The sequence below is a fragment of the Macadamia integrifolia genome, unplaced genomic scaffold (genome assembly GCF_013358625.1).
Source record: "Macadamia integrifolia cultivar HAES 741 unplaced genomic scaffold, SCU_Mint_v3 scaffold1765, whole genome shotgun sequence".
Classification (NCBI taxonomy): Eukaryota; Viridiplantae; Streptophyta; class Magnoliopsida; order Proteales; family Proteaceae; genus Macadamia; species Macadamia integrifolia.
In genome coordinates, this window is record NW_024868344.1 from 125200 (window position 1) to 147666 (window position 22467).

At 40.4% G+C, this 22467-nt stretch overlaps 1 protein-coding gene, 1 long non-coding RNA gene and 1 other non-coding gene across 3 annotated transcripts; 2 read left to right on the plus strand and 1 right to left on the minus strand.

Moving 5' to 3' along the window:
- Window positions 1-9481: 9481 nt before the first annotated feature.
- LOC122064797 lies at window positions 9482-14948 on the plus strand. Its single transcript, XR_006135825.1, has 2 exons — window positions 9482-9759; window positions 14638-14948. It is a non-coding gene; the product is annotated as an uncharacterized LOC122064797 (long non-coding RNA).
- Window positions 14949-17651: 2703 nt separating this feature from the next.
- On the minus strand, window positions 17652-17757 carry LOC122064798. The gene has a single exon (XR_006135826.1). It is a non-coding gene; the product is annotated as a small nucleolar RNA R71 (small nucleolar RNA).
- A 1065-nt stretch (window positions 17758-18822) lies between these two features.
- On the plus strand, window positions 18823-19440 carry LOC122064791. The gene is given in 1 exon segment (XM_042628541.1): window positions 18823-19440. A coding segment is annotated over 1 exon segment (618 nt).
- The last annotated feature ends 3027 nt before the right edge of the window (window positions 19441-22467 follow it).

The following is a 22467-nucleotide window of genomic DNA, read 5'->3' on the forward strand; positions in this document are numbered from 1 at the left end:
GTCGAACACCCGTTGCAGGGATTCTCCGGCATCCCAATAAAAGTGGAGGGATCGATTGAGTTGCCAGTAAGAGCCGGCACCGGAGATCGCCAAGTAACAGTCATGATCAACTTCCTGGTAGTAGGCATTACCTCGGCATACAACACCATACTAGGGAGGGTTGGTTTGAACCTACTAAAGGTTGTCGTCTCCACACCCCATCTCAAGATGAAATTCCCAACCAAGAACGGTGACGGGGAATGTCGAGGCGATCAAGAGGCATCCCGGAGGTGCTACGTCACTACCTTGTGGGGAAGAGAAAAGGCGGGCGAGGCACTCCCGATAGAAGATCTGTTCGATGACGCCAGTTATCAAAGGGGGAACCAACTGAGGATTTGGTACAAGTTGAGGCCGAAGAGGGGGATAACGCTCGGCAATTTGAGATCGGGGCTACAATGCCAAGGCAACAACGAGAAAAACTCGTCTCATTCCTCCGAAACAACTCTGACTTCTTCGCCTGGTCGGCTTCAGACATGCCTGGAATAGATCGAGAGGTAATAGAGCATCATCTGAATGTCAACCCAGCAAAGAAGCCGGTGCAACAGAAGAAGAGGACTTTCGCCACCGAAAGGCAGCAGAAAATAAACGAAGAAGTAGAGAAGTTGTTGAAGGCCCAGTTCATCCGCGAGATCCAATACTCGGAGTGGATATCCAACGTGGTGATGGTCCCGAAGGCAAATGGAAAGTGGAGGATCTGCATCGACTTCACCGATTTGAACAAGGCCTGCCCGAAGGACGGATACCCCTTGCCGAAAATAGACCTCCTCATTGATGCCACGGCAGGATACGAGGCGCTGAGCTTCATGGATGCGTACTCGGGGTACAATCAGATCAAGATGACAGAGGTTGATGTCCCGAAGACATCCTTCGTGACCGAGGGAGGACTGTACTGCTATGAAGTCATGCCCTTCGGGCTAAAAAACGCAGGGGCCACCTATCAAAGGTTAGTGAATAAAATCTTCGAGGGGATGATCGGCAAAACCATGGAGGTATACGTGGACAATATGCTTGTAAAAAGCCTGAAGGCGGAACAACACATTCAAGACTTAGAAAAGGCGTTCCAGGTGCTGAGACAGTACGGCATGAAGCTGAACCTGGCAAAGTGTGCATTCAGAGTAGCCTCGGGAAAGTTCCTCGGCTTCATTGTCTCGGAGAGGGGAATTGAAGCCAACCCGATGAAAATACAAGCCATTCGAGATATGAGGTCACCCCAGAATGTGAAGCAAGTCCAAGAGCTAACAGGCAGAGTCGCCGCCCTAGGGTGATTCCTATCTCGGTCGGCTAACAGATGCCTCCCCTTCTTCAGAGCCTTGAAGGGATCTAAGAAGTTCGAGTGGACGGAGGAATGCGAAAAGTCCTTTGAACAACTAAAGAAGTACCTGGCCGCACCCCCACTGCTGACAAAGCCAAACGCCGGGGATACCTTGCAATTGTACCTTGCTATATCAGCAGTAGCTGTAAGTGCAGTACTGACGAAGGAAGAAGGAAGGCAACAACGTCTGATATACTACGTTAGCCGAACCCTGCTAGATGTCGAAACAAGATATAAAAAGATGGAGAAAGTGACATACGCCCTGGTAACAGCGGCAAGAAAGATGAGGCCCTATTTTCAATTGCATACGGTATGCGTGCTCACAGACTAGCCCCTGAAGAAGATATTGCAGCGGCCAGATATGTCCAGTCGCCTGGTAAACTGGGCCATAGAGTTGGGAGAATTCGACATCCAGTACAAACCGAGAACCGCAATAAAAGCACAAGCCCTCGCAGACTTCATAGCCGAGACGACACTTCCTGACAATCCCCAGGAATCTTCCGAGGACCGAGAAGAAAAGGCTTGGGCATTGTACATGGATGGTGCTTCCAACAGCGCAGGAAGCGGCGCAGGGATCATATTGGTTAGCCCCAGAGGTTTCAAGATCGAGTACGCCCTACGGTTCGACTTTGATGCCTCCAACAACGAGGCAAAGCACGAAGCGTTAATAGCCGAAATTAATTTGGCATGGGCTTTGATGGTACAAGAGCTAGTGGTGCATAGTGATTCACAGCTCATGGTACGACAGGTGAATGGAGACTACAAAGCCAAAGAACAAAGAATGGCTGGGTACTTGAAGACAGTGCGAGAAAGAATAACAACCTTCAAGGAATTCGAGGTAAGGCAGACGCACTGTCGCAGTTGGCCACCTCCAACTTCGCAGACCTTAGACGATCGGTGTATTTTGAAGTGCTACCACAGCCGAGTGCCATAACCGAATACCTCAAGGAAGGAAAGCTCCCCGAGAATAGGGACGAGGCAAGGAAAGTACGGATGAGGTCAGCACGCTTCCTTCTGAAGGACGAGACACTGTACAAAATAGGGTTCACCGTGCCGTACCTCAAGTGCCTGAACCCCGCCGATGGCGAGTATGCACTCCGAGAAGTGCATAAAGGGATATGCGGCCAACACCTGGGAGCCCGGGCCTTGGCACATAAAGTGCTGAGGCAGCAGGGCCTGTTCTAGCCGACAATGAGGAATGACACGGAATCGTTAGTCAAGAAGTGCGTCAAGTGCCAGATGTTCGCCCCCGTCCTTAGGCAGCACTCTACCGAGCTCTCATCCCTATCAAGCCCGATACTATTCGCCATGTGGGGAATGGACATCCTGAGCCCATTCCCCTTGGCCACGAGACAAAGGAAGTTTGTAGTGGTGGCGGTAGACCACTTCATGAAATGGGCAGAGGCCGAAGCACTGGCAACGATATCCGAAAAGAATGTAAGGAACTTCTTCCAGAGAGCGGTAGTCTATCGATTTGGAATCCCTCGGGTGGTGGTAATGGACAATGGAACTCAATTCGCCAACCCGACTTTCGGCTCGTTTTGTGATGCCCTCGGCATTGATCACAAGAAAACATCTGTCGGTTATCCACCGACCAACGGGCTGACAGAGGTAACCAACCGTACCCTACTCCAAGGAATAAAGAAGAGACTGGATGATGCCAAAGGGTTATGGGCAGATGAGTTGTACAATATCCTCTGGGCTTACCGCACAACTGAGAGGTCGGCCACCGGAGAAACACCCTTCGTTTTAACTTACGGCACCGAAGCTGTACTTTCGGTGGAGGTAGGGGCCGTAACCCATCGGATTCAGTACTACAATGAAGAAGAAAACAATAAAGAACTCCGGGCGAATTTAGACCTCTTGAGCAAAGTCAGGGACACCTCACAAGAAAGGATCGCCGCCTACCAGCAAAGGGTTGCGAGGCACTATAACTCCAAAGTCCGAAAGAACGAGTACAGAATGGGTGACCTCGTCCTCAGAAGGGTAGAAATATCAGACCCGAGGCATCAAGGAAAGCTAACTCCGAATTGGGAAGGTCCTTACAGAGTCTCAAGGGTAATACGACCGGGTTCCTATCACCTGGAGACTATGGGGGGGAGAGAGAGTACCCCAATTGTGGAACTCGAAGAACTTGAGAAAATTCTACCAGTAGTGAAGTAGCGAGCAATCACATTTTGTAATTTTTTGCTCCTAAGCACTTTCTAGTTGTAACTCCTCATCCTAAGCTCTCCGGATGATTTTACTTATGAAAAATATGTAAGCTGGTTTACGGCAGATAGGAATTCTCTTGTTTGATGGCTTTAGCTTTGTCGAAGGTCCTCACCTCCGTTGAGAGCTCAGGCTAAGGCCGAGCAGACCTGACCGAAGGTCCTCACCTCGGTTGGGGGCTCAGGCCAAAGCCAAGCGGACCTCACCTCGGTTGGGAGCTCAGGCAGAGGCCGAGCGAACCTGACCAAAGGTCCTCACCTCCGTTGGGACACAGGCTAAGGCCGAGAGGACCTGACCGAAAGTCCCTACCTCGGTTGGGAGCTCAGGCCGAGGCCGAGCTGACCTGACCGAAGGACCCTACCTCGGTTGGGCGCTAAGGCCAAGGCCGAGCTGACCTGACTGAAGTTCTCGGTCTCAAGAAAAACTAAGATCGAAGCCGAAGGAATAAGGCCGAAGGGACACATGAATGAAAAAAAAAAATGATGAAAAACTTGGTTACTCCCACAGGAAGAGCCTCCTGGTGAGAGTAAGGGGGCTACTGGTACGGCCAAATTGATTGCCCAGTAGGGTAAGAACACGTGGTATCTAAGGAGAGGACACGTGTCGCTCACCTGTTAGAGTCTGCAAGGAGTCTGACTGCGCCAACCACATGGAGAGAATATTCCCCACGAAGGGGATAAGACGTATCCGAGTAGGACTTGAAGAGGAAAGGAGGCGGACCCGAGGAGGACTCCTAAGGAAAAAAGAAACCCTAAACCCTAAACCCTAAGGACTATAAGAGAGGCCCCGAGCATAGGAAAAAAGGTATGCAGAAAAACCCTCACCATTACCCTTGTGAAAAGTTGTGCGGCCGATCTCTAACTTGGGCGTTGGAGGACTAACCCCGGATAAACATCTGGGCCTCTGTCTTCTGTATTTGTGCAGGATCAGCTCATACGGATTTTCGGCAGCAACACTTCCCAACGCACAAGAACTGGATCGGAAGATGGGAGAACAAAGCTAGGGTCGAAGACGAAGTATTAGATTTTTCATACAGCCCAATATGGTGGATCGGCTTGCAGCGCCAGCTTATTTGACTTGATTCTTCTCTAAAGGCTAGGTCAAGTAGCCTTCCACCAACTTAAGCCACGTGCCCATTAAACATGGCACATGAAGGAAGGAATAGTTTCTCAGAAATATCAGAATGGGAATAGGGTACAAGAAACGACACAAATCCCTATTTCTGGGCTTAGAATAGTTTCTGGGCCAGAAATGGCTTCTTAGAATCCATAGCAAAGAAACCCTAAAACTAAGTCCCCCAGATTCAGGAGAAACAAGAGCTTGTCGCATAGATTGAGAGAAGTAGCAGAATAGGGTATCTGCCACCTGCTGAAATCAGATCTGGATTTCCTTGTTCATTCTCTCTTGCTTCCAGGTTTTATAGCTGGTGTCCTATATTCCTATGCAGGTGTAGGACTGATTTGTCAGATTTGAAGGCTAAAGTTCAGTCTAGACAACAGTCCAAGTATCTCCAGGATTTCTGGTCCACAAGTTATCTGTTATCCTTTATTTTCTTTTTGTCATGGTCTCTATTCAAGACAGTTTCTTTTGTTTATGTCCCTGATTAATAGTGATTTAGAAGGGTAGTCTATGCCTTTATTTAGCTGGGTTTTAAACTTGTAATACTTGAAGTGGTTCTACAATCCGAGACATTTATTTCATCATTTTCATCAATACGAGTTTATCGATGTAGCAGACTGATGGTCTGTGTTTATTCCAGTTTTCTCGTTTGTTTTCTTGGCAACCCACACAGCTAGATTTCCTCAAGCCCTTCTCTCTGCTATTTGGAGCTTGATATCATTCCATTGTGAGAACCCTATAGCTACATCACACTCAAAACTAACAAACCCAATTTTTCCTTCTACAAGACGATACAAGAAAGTCTTGAAAAGAGAGGTATTGACTAGAGGTTTGAGCTTGTAAAAAGAATGTAAAATGTTCTAAAGACATACATATGACAAACAGCATAAAAAGAATGTAAAATGTTCTAAAGACATACATATGACAAACAGCATGAAGAGTATAAGGGTAGAGACAAAACACCGGTCTCGCAAACGTCTCCACCGAAAGGACTCATGTTCGTGTTTCCGTGCATTTTTGTTTGTTACGGCCCCACACCAGCCACACTTAAAAATATGAGTATAACATGGAAGAATAAGGCGCAATCCACAACCCCAACAGATTATGCCCTGATCCTCTAGTATAGTTGTTATATGATGCTGCTCCTGCATGAGATCAGATGAATAGTTGAGAAAACCTAGCAGGACATGCAGCCCTTTTTTTTTCCTATTGCCATTAATTAATATGTGAGAAGTAAATAAAAAATACAGAAATAAATATATTAGCATATGGTGTACTTGTTCTCAGCCTCTGAATACATTACATACACAAAAACTGTGTTAATATGCTCATGGATCAGATGGCTTGATTTGAGCCATGTAGAGTGCTAATTTGGCCAATCCAATCATGCTATATCGCCAAAGAGAGGAGAAAGCTCGTTCATAGGCTCAGTGGATAAGGTAGTTAATTTGACAAAATGGTTATATGAAGAAGGAAGAAACAGAAAATCATGCTGTATCAACAAAGGCAGACAGATAGGTGCTTCCTATACCTCCTACAAAAGTTTGAGGTCCCTAAGGCGCCACCCCAAGGCAGCTCAGTTGGAGCAAGAAGACAAAGTGGAAAATAAGTCGAGATGTAGCATGTCAATAATTCTACAGCAAAAAGATAAAGAGCCAACTAAAAAGGGTGAAAAAGCTAACCAATTAGATTCCATGGATGAGTTGCTATCTTAATCCTATGCTCTTAGTCTAGCTTTCCTTATCTTAAGCTTATGTATCCCATTCAGAATATGCCCATTTTCTGAACTGAATTTCCTTTTTCAATAGAAGTTCTTTAATTTTTGCTAAGTGAAAAGGTTCTCTGAGCTGGCAGCAGAGGCTACACCAGCAGCTTGCCAGCGTCTATGCCCCTCTCTGGTTGGTGTGTCCTCCAAGCCACCAGCTTGCAAAACCCTCTCCCTTCTGGAAATAAATGTTAAAGGTTTTTAAAATAAAGAAATACAGGAACTAAACATCAATTTCTATTCAAAATTCTACACTATCCATCCCATGCCATGATATGCTCAAGGTAAGTTTAACGGTCTAAACCCTATACCCAAAATGAAGGAGAAAAAAATCAATTGGGTAGATATTTTGTTTGCAAGAAAGTCTTAAGAAATTAGATGGAAAGCATAGTTCAGAATCATGCCAAAATTTCACTAAAATGTCCAAGACAAAACAGGAAGCAGAATCCAAAATCAGCACTGTTTCTCCAGAATTTCGCTCAATTCAGTCATTTGGTCCAAAAAATGCATTGTTTTGTCAGAATTTCGGTCATTTTGTCCATTAGCAACTACCCCCCGCGAAAACAAAGTGGCCAAGCAAAAAACATTGAAAAAATACATTGTTTCGGCAAAATTTCAGCTTTGGTAGTTTCAGATTGATTGAAAGGGTGAAACAAAACAATTTTTTGAACCTTGATGGAAAGTAGGTTTCAGTTAAAGTATAAACTAGCAGTAAAACATGGATACCAATATGAGGGTAAGGTCACCATGAATGTATCAATTTGTGGGAATAAATTCATTTAAATCGTTCAAAAATAACTTCTCACTCACTAGAGCATTCCATCTTACAATAGCAAGCAGATTCTTTATTAAAAAGTCATGGAATGAAATGTGATATTATAAAGAGAGAACAAATTTGCGGAAATAAAAAATTCTGCATATTGATATGAGCATTAGACCAGCAGTCTGATGTGGTATTAAAAGAAAAAAGGTTATTTAAAGCAAATTTAGAAAACCACTTCTCCAGAAGTTTTCTAAAGAACTAAGATAGCTGACAATTTTTAGTTCCTCCTAATTGGTCCACAAATGCGGGAACTAAGACACATTCCTTGGCTGTTAATACTAAGCTACTCAGGATGAAGCCCAAAGTGATGAAGCATCAGATTCGCACGTTCAAACCAGGAACCATAGTTCATTTTTATTAAAATTATGCTTTCATGGACAGTCATCCAGGCTCAGTTCTCCAGTTAGGTTATTGGGAGAAAACTTTGAAACTGGTTTTTAAAGGAGCAAGGAGCACAATCTTGCGAACGAGTTTACTTCCAACTTCCAAATGCAACTGACCACTCCCACCCCCCACCCCCCCACCCCGGGGGAAAAATTGTATCCTTCCTAGACCACTGAGATAGAGAAGAAAAAAAATAAGATGTCTTCACTTGTAGTTGAAGCAAAATATTCCGGAATGGATTCGCGTTCTCTTATTAGCCATTTTCATCAAACATTTAGAGGAATGAATTGGGGGGAAAACAGAAAGAATACGAAATAGAAATGGTAGGAAAAGATATTTTGCAAATCCAAAACTGAGGTGCATATTTAAATTTCAAGGCTTTAAAGATGACCCAGCAGAACCACTTCGTGTACTTCTTACATGGTTCCTAAGATATATGAGCAACATGGGAAAGTATCAATGAGAATCACGACAGCATCCATCATACTAACTACTGGGCAGCCCCTACCACGTGGTTCTGTAAAGAGCAATTTGAATGAAGCTATCTGAAATTCAACTTTTAAGTCCCAGAGAAGCTTACAGTTTGATATATCAGTGAAATTCCCACTGCAGGGTAAGCCAAATCAAGTGTTCTAATTAGTCCTCTCCAACTACAATAAAATCTGTGATAAATGAAGTCCCCCTGAACAGAAACCTGGGCTTAACAAACCCCACTCCTTTTCACCCTAATTCATGAACTGAACAGATCCTCAGGGTTAATATCTTTCAGTCATGAAATTTTGCTATTATTCAAAATTGAGAAGCTGTGTGGAATAAAACCAAATAAAAATCAAAACCACAAACGTAAACACCAAACTGTGTAACCAAAAAAATAGGTTCTTTCTAAAGAAGAAAAACTAGAACTTGGCGCTTTTATCCTTAATCTTTCATTCGACACCCTAAGACAAAATTAGAATACACAAAAAAAAAAAAAAAAAAACTGCTAGTTAGAGTTCATGTTCGGTAACCCCAAGGGAAAAAAAAGCCCTCAAAAAATTCAGAGCAGAGATTTAAAAGGAAAACAGCGAAAGATGAATAAAGGAACAGAAAAAACAGGTAGCATAAGAGAATGATTGAAGTACCTTAACCATGTCATCCATCCTTCTCTTGATTTACAGCAGCAGGAACAAAAAGATTAAGCTACTTCCTTCTTATAGACTTGCATCAAAAGACTAATTTATGCAGGGAAGGGAAGGAAAGAGTGAGAGAAAAGCGCGGATGGCGAACGAATTGGGTCAAGAAGTTCGCCTATCTTCCGTACTCACTGTATGGGTCTGATCTCTGAAGTCACAAAGAAAATTTTGAATATGGTCAACTGAGATCCATGGCTTGCTCATTCTTATACTTCTAGCTGTGAGCCCCAAGAATCTTTTTGGCATCTTGGGGCTCCTAATTTGATTTTCCTTTGCCTGGAATGAAAATGGCCGTCGTGATGAAGAGATATATTGAATAGCATTCCAAGCAAGGTTCTACAACTCGGGAACGGACACAGGGTCGATGTCAAGGTCGATACCGTTTCGATACCAACCTTGGTTTTTGTTTTTTCATTTTTTCATTTTTTTTAAAGTCAGTTTTTAGGTCATTTACATCAATCGCCCTGACGTTTGCCTATATTATATCCTTCCCTAAAAATTCATTTATTACATTTAAACCTAAAAAATTGATACCGTTAGCATATTTGTAGAGTCAGTCCGTTAGGTTGATTGAATTTTATTGAAAATCCGATTTTGCCCTTTTTATTTTCAACTCAAGAACTCCCACTTACATTTGCTTTTGTTCACCGGCCAGCTCTCAGGCCGATACTCCAATCAGTTTCCTCTGTAGATCCTCAGCTCTTAGGTGCTTTGGCGAGTTCATCACCATTCCTCTCCGGCGAAGGCTTCTCAGTCACGACAGTTTGCTTTGAGTTCTCCGGCGAAGTATTCTCTGCAAGCGAAGGGCGACGGAAACCCCTCTTTTTTCCTAAATTGGGATCTTCTCAGGCGACGGGCGACGGGCGACGGGCGACAGGCGACAGGCGACAGGCATCTCCAACATTGCAAGACGCGAGAGTATCTACAATTTCAGGTATGCCTTAGGTTTGATTTTCGTTTGATTTCTCATGTAATGCATTTTGGAAATGTATGCCCTAGGTTCGATTTTCCCAAATTTCTCATGTAATGTATGCCCTTGGTTCGATTTTTTCAAATTTCTCATGTAATGTATGCCCTAGATTCGATTATTCCAAATTTCTCATGTAATGCATTCTGGATATATATATATATATATATATATATAACAATGGCTTCTTGTTAAAATTTCCAAACTATTCAAGATATGCTTCTTAGGATCATTCTGTCTACTTACTGCCATAGATCCATTGGTTTTTTTGCTATTTGCAGCCATCCATTGATAGTTAACTCAATATATGAAGATTTAAATTAAATCCATGCCTCGATGCTTCTGCTTCCCTTTAATCAAAACTATGCATCCACCTTATCACTTGAAGCATTTTTCTAGATGATATCATGGATGGTGTCATCTAGCCTAGGACCAAATTGCTAACTAGCAGACTGGGATGGATCCATGTGATAGGGAGTACCATAGCAGGCTTATTTATTCATCAAATTTCAGCCCAAGCAAGCAAAGAAAGTATCACGACCCTTCAATAGGCTCCTCCATGCCCATGTGCTATTCTGGCGACCAATAATTTCAAGAAAATTGGATCGAGGGAAGTACTACCCTTTTACAACATGCACCCACAAATCCTCACTATCATGAATAATTTGCCACCCTTGCCAAGTTAACAGAGCTAGGTTAAAACTATCGAAATCACCAATACATAATCCACTAGTCAATTTACTTGGACAAAAACTAGTCTATTTAATCCAGTATACACCTTTATCAGAATTATTTTTCCACCAAAATGGTCCGACAAGCTTAGAGGACTTAACGGCAGAGACATAGTGTAAGATGGAAAACTAGTAACTACAAACAATGGGAATTGCCTTACCTGCAACGAAGGGGAGTTTTTCTTTCCATCTCACTAATTTTGATTGGATTCTTGGATTCTTTCCACTGACTGAAAAGCAAAGCTATATTAGTCCTTTCGAATTCTGTTGGAAGACCAAGATATTTGCCATGATTAGACACTGTTGAAAGCAAAGATATTTTCCATAATTAGACCCCATCACAGCAGAAATCTCTGCCTTGATACTAATATGCACATCACTTCTGATGTTCTTATGTATAATATTAGTTGGAGAACCCTAATTGGATTTTTTTAAGATTTAATGTCAACAAGATGCTTGTTTAATTGTTTCAATGGAAATACCTGAACAGTTTGGTCTCTTTATAGTTACATAATTTAGTGTCAAGTTCTTATGGCAGTAAGCAGCAAGGTTCTCCCATGTTTACTATTTTGTTAGTTTTGGTACTGGAACAGTGATGTTTTGTAAATCTATCTAGTTTATTGGTAGACTGGAAATTTTTCATGCCTTTAGTTCTGCCCATGTTTAATTTAGATACCCGTCACATGCTTGTGTTGATATATGTATCAATTTCACTTTATAATTTTACAGCAACGGTTGTGAAGTGTCATATATAGTTTAATTGATGTGGGAGGGTCCACACAAAGCTTATTGGCCTAGATTGTTATTCCCACTTGGATATGATATGTGATATATACGATTCAGTCATCGACCATATCCTTAAAGGCCGTAATGTGAGGTTTTAAAGTCAGATGTGAGATCTCTAATGAAGTGCATGTGGAAGTGACAGTTGATGCCAGTCCACTTAGGCACCTTTTGATAATGCTTTTACCGTTTCTATATCTAAAAACAATAGAAATGGATTTTCATGCTTCCGGATACAAAAACGGATTTTTTGGTGTTTGATAAACCTACTTCTCGAAAAAAAATTTGCAGACATAATGCCACTACAAAACCCAATAGTATCATTGGATGCCCAAAAGGGAGAGAGGGTTTAGTTGCCTCTTTTTAAGTTTAAATAGTTGAGAGATTTATTGGGCACAACAATCTTTTTTTCTCTCAAATTCGTTTCTAGAAACGACAAAACAAGTCCGACTTGTTTCATCAAAGTTGTTTCAAGAATTATAAATAGGCATAAATTTTGATTTATGTTTCTAGAAACTGGTGAATTAGAACAACTCTATCAAACATTTTTTAGTCTATTTCTCCGTTTCTGGGAACAAGAAAACGACAGAAACGGAACATTGTTAAATGGTACCTCAGTTTATTTGGTTTAGATCGGGTGGATATCATCAAAATAGTGGGTTATGACCTTGAAGATAATTCTAGTGATGAGAAAGGAATGTGGAAAGTAAACCAATACTCCAATGATGTAGTATTTAGAGAAAAAAACCGGAATGGAGTTGCCTAAAAAATTTATCCAGTTGATCAAAATAGTGGGAAGCGGTATGTGGATCATGACTTAGGGAGCCAAAGGAGGGGAAATATTCCTTTTAGAAGAAGTGATGGGTTATGTAAAGCTACCACGTACCAATGCTATCAGTGATGGAAGTGACAGCCAAGATAATGCCACTGTTAATGCTACAGTTAATGCTCTAGACAAGGGGTAAGGCTATAGCTAATGCTACTATTATTGCTACTCCTGGTAGATCTATTGGTGCAAGTGTTGCTCAAACAAGTGGATTGAATGTTGTTAGTAATAATTTTGCTAGTACAGATGGATCAGCCCGAAGACCACATACTAGTAGAGATGGAAGGGAAATTCAAAACATTAGTGACAGTGCAGATGACTCATAACAAGTACCTCAAGCATCTTCTAGTATGGTACTGAAGGTTGTTAGTGATATTAAAGATACACGAGCTGAGTTATCTCAAATGCTTCTGGATTCTATAAGTGATGACAGTGAAACTGAAGGAAGCCTTATTGATAAAATAGGTACAGATGTTGATGATGTACAGGGGGATCCAAAAATGGACTTAGGTTATAATGATGATGATATTGAGGAGGGTAAGATAAAGTTAGTCTAGGAGCTACATATGATGATGTTAATTATTTTAGGGTTGTCCTCCAATAGTATGTTATTCAAGAGGGTTTTGACATCTTGAAGACTAAGAATGAGAAAATAAGAGTTACTGCAGTGTGCAAGGCTCCTAGTTGTACTTGGTGAGTACATGCTTCACTAGTTGACGATAAGGGTGTTATGAATGCTACGATATTTATGATAAAGTCTTACAATCCGAAGCATGCATGTATTTTGTCAATGGATCACAAGAGTGTTACATTGCACTGGATTGTAGAAAAACTTCTCCTCACTTGAAAGTTCAACCAGACATGAGTGTACAGTCTATGGGTACCTTCTTACATGAACCTTACAAGGTTAAGCCCCCTTACATGAAGTTGTACTGAGCACACATCCTTGCTCTGGAAATGACTCAGGGTAGTCATAAGGATTCATATTCCTATCTACCTACATATGGTAAAATGGTGTTGGAGAAGATTCTAGGTAGTTTGTTCAAGATCCAGTACCAAGAAAGGCATGACATGTCAAGGAACTCGATCTTCAAGAGAATGTTTGTTAGTTATAATTTACAAAGCATGTGTTTCTGGGTTTCTAAAGGGATGCATACCATTAATTGGTCTAGATGGCTGCCACTTATGGGGTCGATATGGAGGGATTCTTTTGGCAGCAATCTCTTATGATGGGAATAATGAAATGTTCCCTATGGCATATGTTGTAGTTAAAGCTGAATGCAAAGACAGTTGGTTTTTTTTTCCTTTTTAAGTTCTACGTGAAGCTCTTGGTACGCATCTAATGATTTCACACTAATTTTTATGTCAGACAAACGAAAGGTATGTTACCAATCTCTTATAATCAGGATATTTTTTTCTACTTACTAATTTGTAATCAACATTTGACTTTTATTGTTAAACTTCTTAGGGTTTATCGGATGCCATCGCCAGAGTATTCCCTAATGCGCATCAAAGATGTTGTGTTAGACATCTATACCATAACTTTAAGTCAGTTTTTTCTGGACAGCTATTTAAGAAGCACTTCTGGTCAGCAACATCAGCAACAACAGTCATCCAATTTTGAGAAGGAAATGAATGCCATCAAGGAGATATCCAATGATGCATATGATTGGATGATGAGTACTCCTACAAAGATATGAGCAAGACATGCATCTGATTTTTCTGCGAAGAGTCATCAGATAACCAATAATATGGCAAAGTCATTCAACCATTGGATAACAGCTGTGAGAGACTAGCCTATTATGTTGATAGTTGATGAGATAAGGCAAAAGATATGAGTAGGATGATTACGATGTTTCAAAAGAGTTGCAGCTATCCAGTAGTTGGTCTAATCACACCTGATATAAAGAAAAATTTAGACAAGGTACAACAAAAAGAAAGAGAATGCATTATGCACCGAGCTAATACACGAGCATTTGAGGTGGTAGATATGCATGGTAGCAAGGTTGTGGCCAATTTTTTAGCTAAGACGTGGTTATAGGTTGTGGAAGTGTATGGAGTTGTCATGCAAACATGCAGCAGCAGCTATCACACACAGTAGGGGGTCACTTGAAGCTTATTGCAGCCCATACTATAGTATCAACATGTATCTTCAGGCATATAGTGAGGTAATCGAAGCAATACCAGCATTAGCTGATTTGGTGATTGATGGTTCTTTTGGGATTGTCCAACCTCCACTTCTTAAGAGAAGGCTCGGTAGACCCCGAAAAAGTAGGAAAATGGAATTTGATGAGGGTCCTGCTAGGAACAAATCTTCAAGTGGTGAGATGTGATATTTGTAACCTACCTGGCCACAACAGGAGAACATGTCCTCATGGTGACAGACCGTCGAAAAAAAGAACAAAACAGGAAGGAATATATGACTCCTCAAATGTAATTTACAATTGATTATTTAACTTACATGACTAATATCACTTCTGAAATTTACTTTCTGTGTTTGTGTAGAGAAAGTAAGGAGATGAGATTCAGCATGAAGGTAGCAACTCCCAAGTATTAACAAGGTCACAAGCAACATCTCAACCCACACAACAAACAATTCAAGAGAAAGCTTTAGCCAGGCAAGTTGTCAAGTACGCGAAATGGAGGAGAACACATGCTAAGAAGAAATAGGAAAATGGATGTTGGTGATGGGAAAGAGCAGCTAGGTTATGGAACAATCTTTTTTTTTTTTTTTTAGAGAAAGTTGTTATTGAATGATGTTTATTGGGTTATGAAACTTTTGTTGGTTTACTTGGGTTTTGGAACAATGATGTTTATCTGGGTTATGGAACAATTTGTTTGTTTATTTGGGTTTTGGAACAATGTTGTTTATTTGGGTTTTAGAACAATAATGAAACAAAAGTATATTATGGTAGACTCTATGGATGCACTTTAACAAGCTTGTGATGTGGACAACCTTATATGATGATGATAATGGTTCTTTTGAAATTTGGTGTATTTTCAGTTAAGTTGAATTATTGCATCTTAACAGGTTTGTGATAATGTCTCATATTGAACCAAAATATTGTCCGTTTTTAAAAAAATGAGTATATGTGTTTATATGGGATGCATAATATTGTCTTGAATATAGCCCCTGTTGTCATATTGTCCTATGTTGAAGGGAAATGCTATCCATTTGCTTAAAATTATGGGATAGACAAATACAAATACATGAGGTTTAACTTAATAAAAACCAGTGCAATAGTATTGAAAGTTGAAGAGTTAAAACTAGTCATTATGATTAAGTTGTAATTATTCATGAAATCACCATTCAATTGTTAATTTTATTAGGTTTTCATGATTAATTCGACCACATATTATGGTGATATTTGGTTGTAGGGTTTGCAAGAGATATGCATGAGTTTGATGCTAAATGGATGGATGTGGTTCAGTCTAGAAGCAAGGTAAAGAATCAACGGTAAAGTTGGGATTTCTAAGAGAGAAGAGAATAAATAAAAAATAAAAAAAATAGGGAAATAGGGAGAGAGAGACCCCACGGTATGTATTTCTCCCCAGACTATCTCTCCCAATCGGTTAACTCCCTCTCTCTCCTTTTTTTCCCTATTTCTTCTCCCCCATCCTACTGTTTCTCTCCTATAGATTTCTCTTATCTCTCCCTCTCTTTTATCCCATGCATGGTTCTTACTTCCTAGCAAATCTCTATCTCCTTCTTTTTCTGTCCCACACCATATCCCACGGTTCTCTCTCTCTCTCTCTCTCTCTCTCTCTCTCTCCTAATGGCCTTCTTTCCCACGATCCATATTTCTCTTTCCTAATCCCACACAATCTCTACCATCCCAAGTTTCTCTCTCTCTTCCCTTTTTCTCTCCTAACCAAATTGGATCTCTACCATCCCAAGTTTCTCTCTCTCTTCCCTTTGCCATTACGCCAAGGGACAACATTGCACGGAGAGGATTGCCATTACGCCAAGGGTTCATCACCACCATCATCATTGTTGTCATTCATCCATTAGCATCATGAATGGATAAGTTCTTTCTATTTTTAGGTTTAGATGAAATTTTAAGTTATTACTATTTAATTTATGGTTTAAGTTCATACTTGATTGTTTGATTTCAAAGACCCATTCCCATTATGGATTATATTTAATAGATAAATTAGTTTAAAATATTTGTCTCTGTGATTCAATTATTTTATTCAAGCAATAATATTTCATGTGATTTTTGGTATATACGAATGATAGCCTTTAACCAATCAAACTAAGCGTGCTAAGCGAAAACGATAGACGATAGTGCTTGACAAAATAGGTTATGCTTAGTGTAGTCAAAGATTGTGTTTTTGTGATTGCATTAGAACTTGTAATTTCAATGAACCGAAAAATTGGTATTAATACCAAAATGGATTCGAGACCTAAGGATAGATTCTTCTCCTTGATTCCTATTCTTGTTAATTTGTTTACTTAGTTTTAATTTAATTTTGTATTTTATAAATTTGATTTTTAAAACACCATTCACCTCAATCTTAGTAGATTTAGCCTTCTAGTTCTCTTTGGGTTCGACCCCTTTCTTACTACTTTCTTATAGTTTAGTTAGGGTTTATTTTGATTAGTTCACAACAACGATCAAATTTTGGTGCCGTTGCCGGGGAACCGAAGCACGGTTTGCTAAGATTAATTTAATTGTTTTGTTTTATTTTGTTTTAGTTTTAATTTTAGAATTTTTTTTTTAATCTTCTTCTTTAGTTTAAGTTTAGAGCAGCCTAAGTTGTTTTTATTTTGTTTTGCAGGTGGCCCAGTTTGTAGAGCAAAGAAGAATGCACTATCTTCAACATGGTTCTATTGTCAGGAATTGAACCTGTGTCTCATGGGTGAAAGCCAGGATATCTAGCTAGTTATTTTTATTTTGTTTTACAGGTAGCCTAGTTTGTAAAGCAAAGAAGATTGCACCATCTTCAACCTGACTCATTGAATTCGCATTCAACCCTCTTGCACAACCTGTGTATTAGTTTTTCTAGTTAGTTTATTTTATTTCATGGTTATTGGTAGTTGATGCATGGTCATCGTTCTTGTCATCCCAACTTGACCAATTTGGACCCTGAAATTGAGAGAACTTTATGTTTAATTCGAAAAAATAAAATGGCAGAGGATAATGGATATGTAAGACGCCCACTAAGTGAACACTTTACCCCGTCGACTTATACATCTACCTCTTATATTAAGATTCCTTCTATTTAGGCCGCCCAATATGAGATCAAGTCCAGTATCATTCAGATGCTCCCATCTTTCTATGGACTTAATAATGAGGAACCCTACAAGCACCTGGATGAATTTTTGGAGATATGCTCCACTGTCAAAATCCAGAATTTTTCTGAAGATGCCCTTAGGTTGACCTTGTTCCCATTTTCCCTCAAGGATAAAGCCAATCAATGGCTTAATTCTTTGGATTCCTCTGTAGTGATTGAGACCTAGGCCCGAATGCAACAGGAGTTCCTAAAGAAATACTTTTCCATAAGTATGACAAACCAAATCAGGTGAGCCATCACTAGTTTTTCATAAGTTGATGGTGAGCAATTCCATGAGACTTGGGAGAGACTTAAGAATCTAATTAGAAAGTGTCCCCATCATGCTATACCTAATTGGGAGTTGGTCCAATATTTCTATGATGGAATGACAGATAGACATAGACAGATGGTTGATGCTTCCTGTGGAGGCACTTTTATGCATAAAAGTGAGGATGAGGCATGGAAACTATTTGAAACTCTCAATGAAAATTCTCTACATCATGTGTCAGCCTCTAGGACTGAAGCCCCCCACCATTGGATCCCAAAAGAGAGGTGGCCTCTATGAGGTAGGCCAATCTGTGGCCATAAACACCAGAGTGGACATGCTTTCTGAAAAGCTTGATTGCCTATTGTCCATGGGGCAGAATTTTAGGTAATCTACCCCAGCTCCCACTTATCAGGATGTGTGCACTCTTTGTGCCAATCCTGCACATTATATGGGTGATTGCCCTCAAGCTATGCAATTCCCTGAATATGTTCAAGAACATGCACAAGCTGCCCAAAGTTTCTCTAAACCAAGTAATGATCCATATTCCCAAACTTATAACCCTAGTTGGAGGAATCACCCCAATTTTGAATGGAAACAACCCAATAGTTTCCAAAATCCACCATATAGGTAGAATTTTTCCAATCAATAGATTGCCTATAGAGATGTGCAACAATCACCTCCTCCACCGTTTATGAATTCATCATTAGAGGAAAAGGTTTTGCGTGCCTTGAATGGGTTGGACCAAAACACACAGCTCTTACACTCCCATACTCAATCCCTCACTAAGTTAGAAACTCAGTTGGGTCAGTTAGCTAAAGCCATCAGTAGGAGAGAGGAAGGTCAACTACCAAATCAAGTGGTAGGAAATCCTAAGAGTTAGCCTAACAATCGAGTTTTCCATGAACAAGCCTAGGTAGTCATGACCCTAAGGAATGGCCGAGACACCTAAACAGAATTTCCTTGCAGAGGATTCTAAGAAAGAGATGAGTCCAGACCCAAGTCCTGAAGCTCCACCAGCTTCTAAGGATAATGAAATTGAACAAGTTGGGGGAGGCAGTAATCCTAATGTTTATATACCTAAAGCCCCTTTCTCCTCTTGTTTAGAATCTCCTTCTTTTTCTGCATTTGGCAAGAAGGGTTCAAGAATGGAAGAGATGATGGAATTGTTCAAACAAGTCCAGATCAACCTTCCCCTTCTAGATGCCATAAAGCAAGTTCTAGCTTATGCTAAGTTCTTGAAAGACTTATGTACTCAAAAGCGTAAGCTAAAGACCCACATTCTAGAAACTATCAAATTTACTGAGCAAATGAGTGCTGTCTTGGCCAATAAGCTTCCCTCTAAGCTTAAGGATCCAGGGTCACCTCTCATATCTTGCACCATTGGGAACATTCCCATTGAGCATGCTCTCCTTAATCTAGGGGCGAGTGTGAATATTTTATCTAGCTTAGTTTGTGATCATTTTGGGTTTGGAGAATTGAAGCCTATAGAGGTTATTCTCCAACTTGCTGACCGTTCAATCAAAGTCTCTAGAGGTTGTATTGAAGACTTATTAGTTAAGGTTGATGAGCTTTATTTTCATGTGGATTTCCTTGTTCTTGACATGGAAGCACCTACTAATGGAAAACCATAGTCGATAATCTTAGGACGTCCATTCTTGGCCATTGCCAATGCATGCATCAATTGTAGATCTGGTGCAATGGATATTTTCTTTAGTAATAGGAAGCTCCGATTGAATATCTTCAATGCTTCTTTAGGGCCCTAACGTGAGGACGAGTGTTTCTCCGTTGAAGTGATAGATGAGTTGGTAGCAGAGTACACCCTAGTGATATTAGCAGATCACTTAATGCAGCGGTATTTGACCTTCTTTGGAGGTGATGATTTTGATGTTGATTCTTACACTATTGAGGTCAATGCTCTATTAGATGCTCTTACCTTTTCTGATCGTCCTCCTTGGATTGTCAAGTTTGAGTCCCTTCCTCCTTTAGCTAAGAAGAGAGCATTGAGTTCTATTGAATTTTCACCAGTGTTAGAGCTTAAACCATTGCCAGATTCATTGAAATATGCTTTCTTGGGATCTAATGAGACACTCCCTGTCATCATTGCTTCCAATTTGACACCTGATCAAGAAAACAAACTATTGCATATTCTAAATGAACATAAGGCTGCTATTGGATGGTCTGTGGCTGATTTGAAATGTTTTAGTCCATCAATTTGTATGCATTGTATCTATTGTGATTATGGAGCTAAACCTTTCTAGGATGCGCAAAGGAGATTGAATCCTAACATATGTGAAGTTGTCAAGAAAGAGGTGGTGAAATGGTTAGATGCAGACATTATTTATCCCATCTCTGATAGCAAATAGGGGAGTCCCACTCAAATTGTGACTAAGAAGTCGAGCATTACTGTCGTTGAGAACGACCAAGGTGACAAGGTCCCTACTCGCACAACCACAGGTTGGCGGGTATGCATTGATTATCGGAGATTAAATTCTGTCACCCCATAAGGATCACTTTCCTTTGCCGTTCATTGATCAGATCCTAGAGAAATAAGCAAACCAAAGCCACTTTTGTTTCTTAGATGGCTATTCAGGTTATAATCAGGTTTTTGTGTGTCCTGAAGACCAAGAGAAAACCACTTTCACGTGCCCTTGTGGTACATTCGCTTTTCGACGGATGTCCTTTGGGTTATGTAATGCATCCGCCACCTTTCAGAGCTGCATGATGTCCATCTTTTTTGATATGGTAGGAGATTTTTTTGAGCTTTTCATGGATGATTTCTCTGTGGTTGGGTCTTCCTTTGATGATTATCTCTTAAAATTGACAAAAGTTTTGAAATATTGTATAAAGACAAATCTGATTTTGAGTTGGGAGAAGAGCCATTTCATGGTTCAAGACGGCATCATTCTAGGTCACATGGTGTCCAAACGTGGGATAGAGGTTGATAAGGCCAAAGTTGAGTTGATTTCCAAACTCCCACCTCCCACTTTTGTTTGACAGGTTCGTTCATTTTTAGGCCATGTAGGTTTCTATAGGCGGTTCATTAAGGACTTCAGTACTATATCTAGATCCTTGTGCAATTTGCCTGCCAAGGATGCTAATTTTGTCTTTGATGATGACTGCCTTCGAGCCTTCCATATCATTAGAGTTATATTGTCTACGGCACCCATAATCTAGCCCCCAGATTGGTCGTTGCCATTTTATATTATGTGTGATGCATCTGACTATGCTATTGGAGTTATGTTAGGACAGAGAGTTGACAAGAAACCTATTGTCATATATTATGCTAGTAAGATCTTCTCAGAAGCTCAATTGAATTATATTACGACTGAGAAAGAATTATTAGCAGTCGTGTTTGCTCTCGATAAATTCTGATCTTATCTCCTTGGATCCAAGGTTGTGGTGTATATTGATCATGCTGCTCTTAGGCATTTACTTGCCAAGAAAGACACCGAACCTAGGTTGATTAGATGGATTCTTCTATTATAAGAATTTGATTTAGAAAATTTGGGACAAAAAATGTTCTGATAATGTGGTAGCAAATCATCTGTCTAGGATCTTAGTTGAGTCACCATCCACCATTGAGTTGGTTAGAGATTCATTTCATGATGAACAATTATTTGTGATTTCTCATAAACCTTCTCCTTGGTTTGCACATATATTGAACTACCTAGCTGTTGGGAAGCTTCCTGATGGTTGGAGTAGGCAAGTTCTCCCAGCTAAAGTTCTACCATTGGGAGGATTCAGAGTCATTTAGGTATTGTCCTGACCAGATTATCCGCCGTTGTGTCCCAAAGAGTGAGTTTCATAATGTCCTTACCTTTTGTCACACTCTTGCATGTGAGAGGTATTTTAGTGGCAAGAAAACTGCTACCAAAGTTTTACAGCGTGATTTATTTTGGCCTATTATCTTTAGAGGTGCCCATGAGTTTTACTGCAATTCTGTCCAATGACAGAAAGTAGGAAATATGTTTCGTAAAGACATGATGCCCCTTAATCCTATTCTTGTTGTTGAGATCTTTGATGTATGGGGTATAGATTTCATGGGACCTTTTCCTTTATCATTCAACTTTGAGTACATTCTGGTTACGATAGATTATGTGTCTAAATGGGTTGAAGCAATGGCCACGAGAATCAATGATCATAAGGTGGTAGTTAAGTTTGTTCAGAGTCACATTTTCAGTCGCTTTGGATTCCCACGTGCCATCATCAGTGATGGTGACTCCCATTTTAAACATTGAAATTTTGGGGCTCTACTGCGGAAGTATTCTATTACTCATAAGGTTGCCATGCCTTATCATCCGCAAACCAATGGTCAAGTAGAGGTGTCCAATAGGGAGATCAAGCGCATTCTTGAGAAAACAATTAGGCCTGATAGGAAAGATTGGTCTGTGAGACTAGATGATGCATTGTGGGCCTACCGTACTGCCTACAAGACTCCTATTGGCATGTCCCCTTACCAATTGGTATTTGAAAAAGCTTGTCATACTTGTTGAGTTAGAACACTGTGCTTTGTGGGCCATTAAAACATTTAATTTTGATATGGTCAAAGCTGGTTCCAACCATTGTCTTCGACTCTTGGAGTTGGAAGAAATACGCAATGATGCGTAAGAGAGTGCATATATTTATAAGGCTAGGACAAAGGCTTTTCATGATAAACATATTGTCCAGAAGTCTTTTGAAGTTAACCAAAAAGTTTGGCTTTTCAATTCCAAGCTACGCCTCTTTCTTGGTAAGCTTTGCTCTCTATAGGATGGCCCCTTTGTGGTCACTAAAGTGTCGCCCCATGGTGC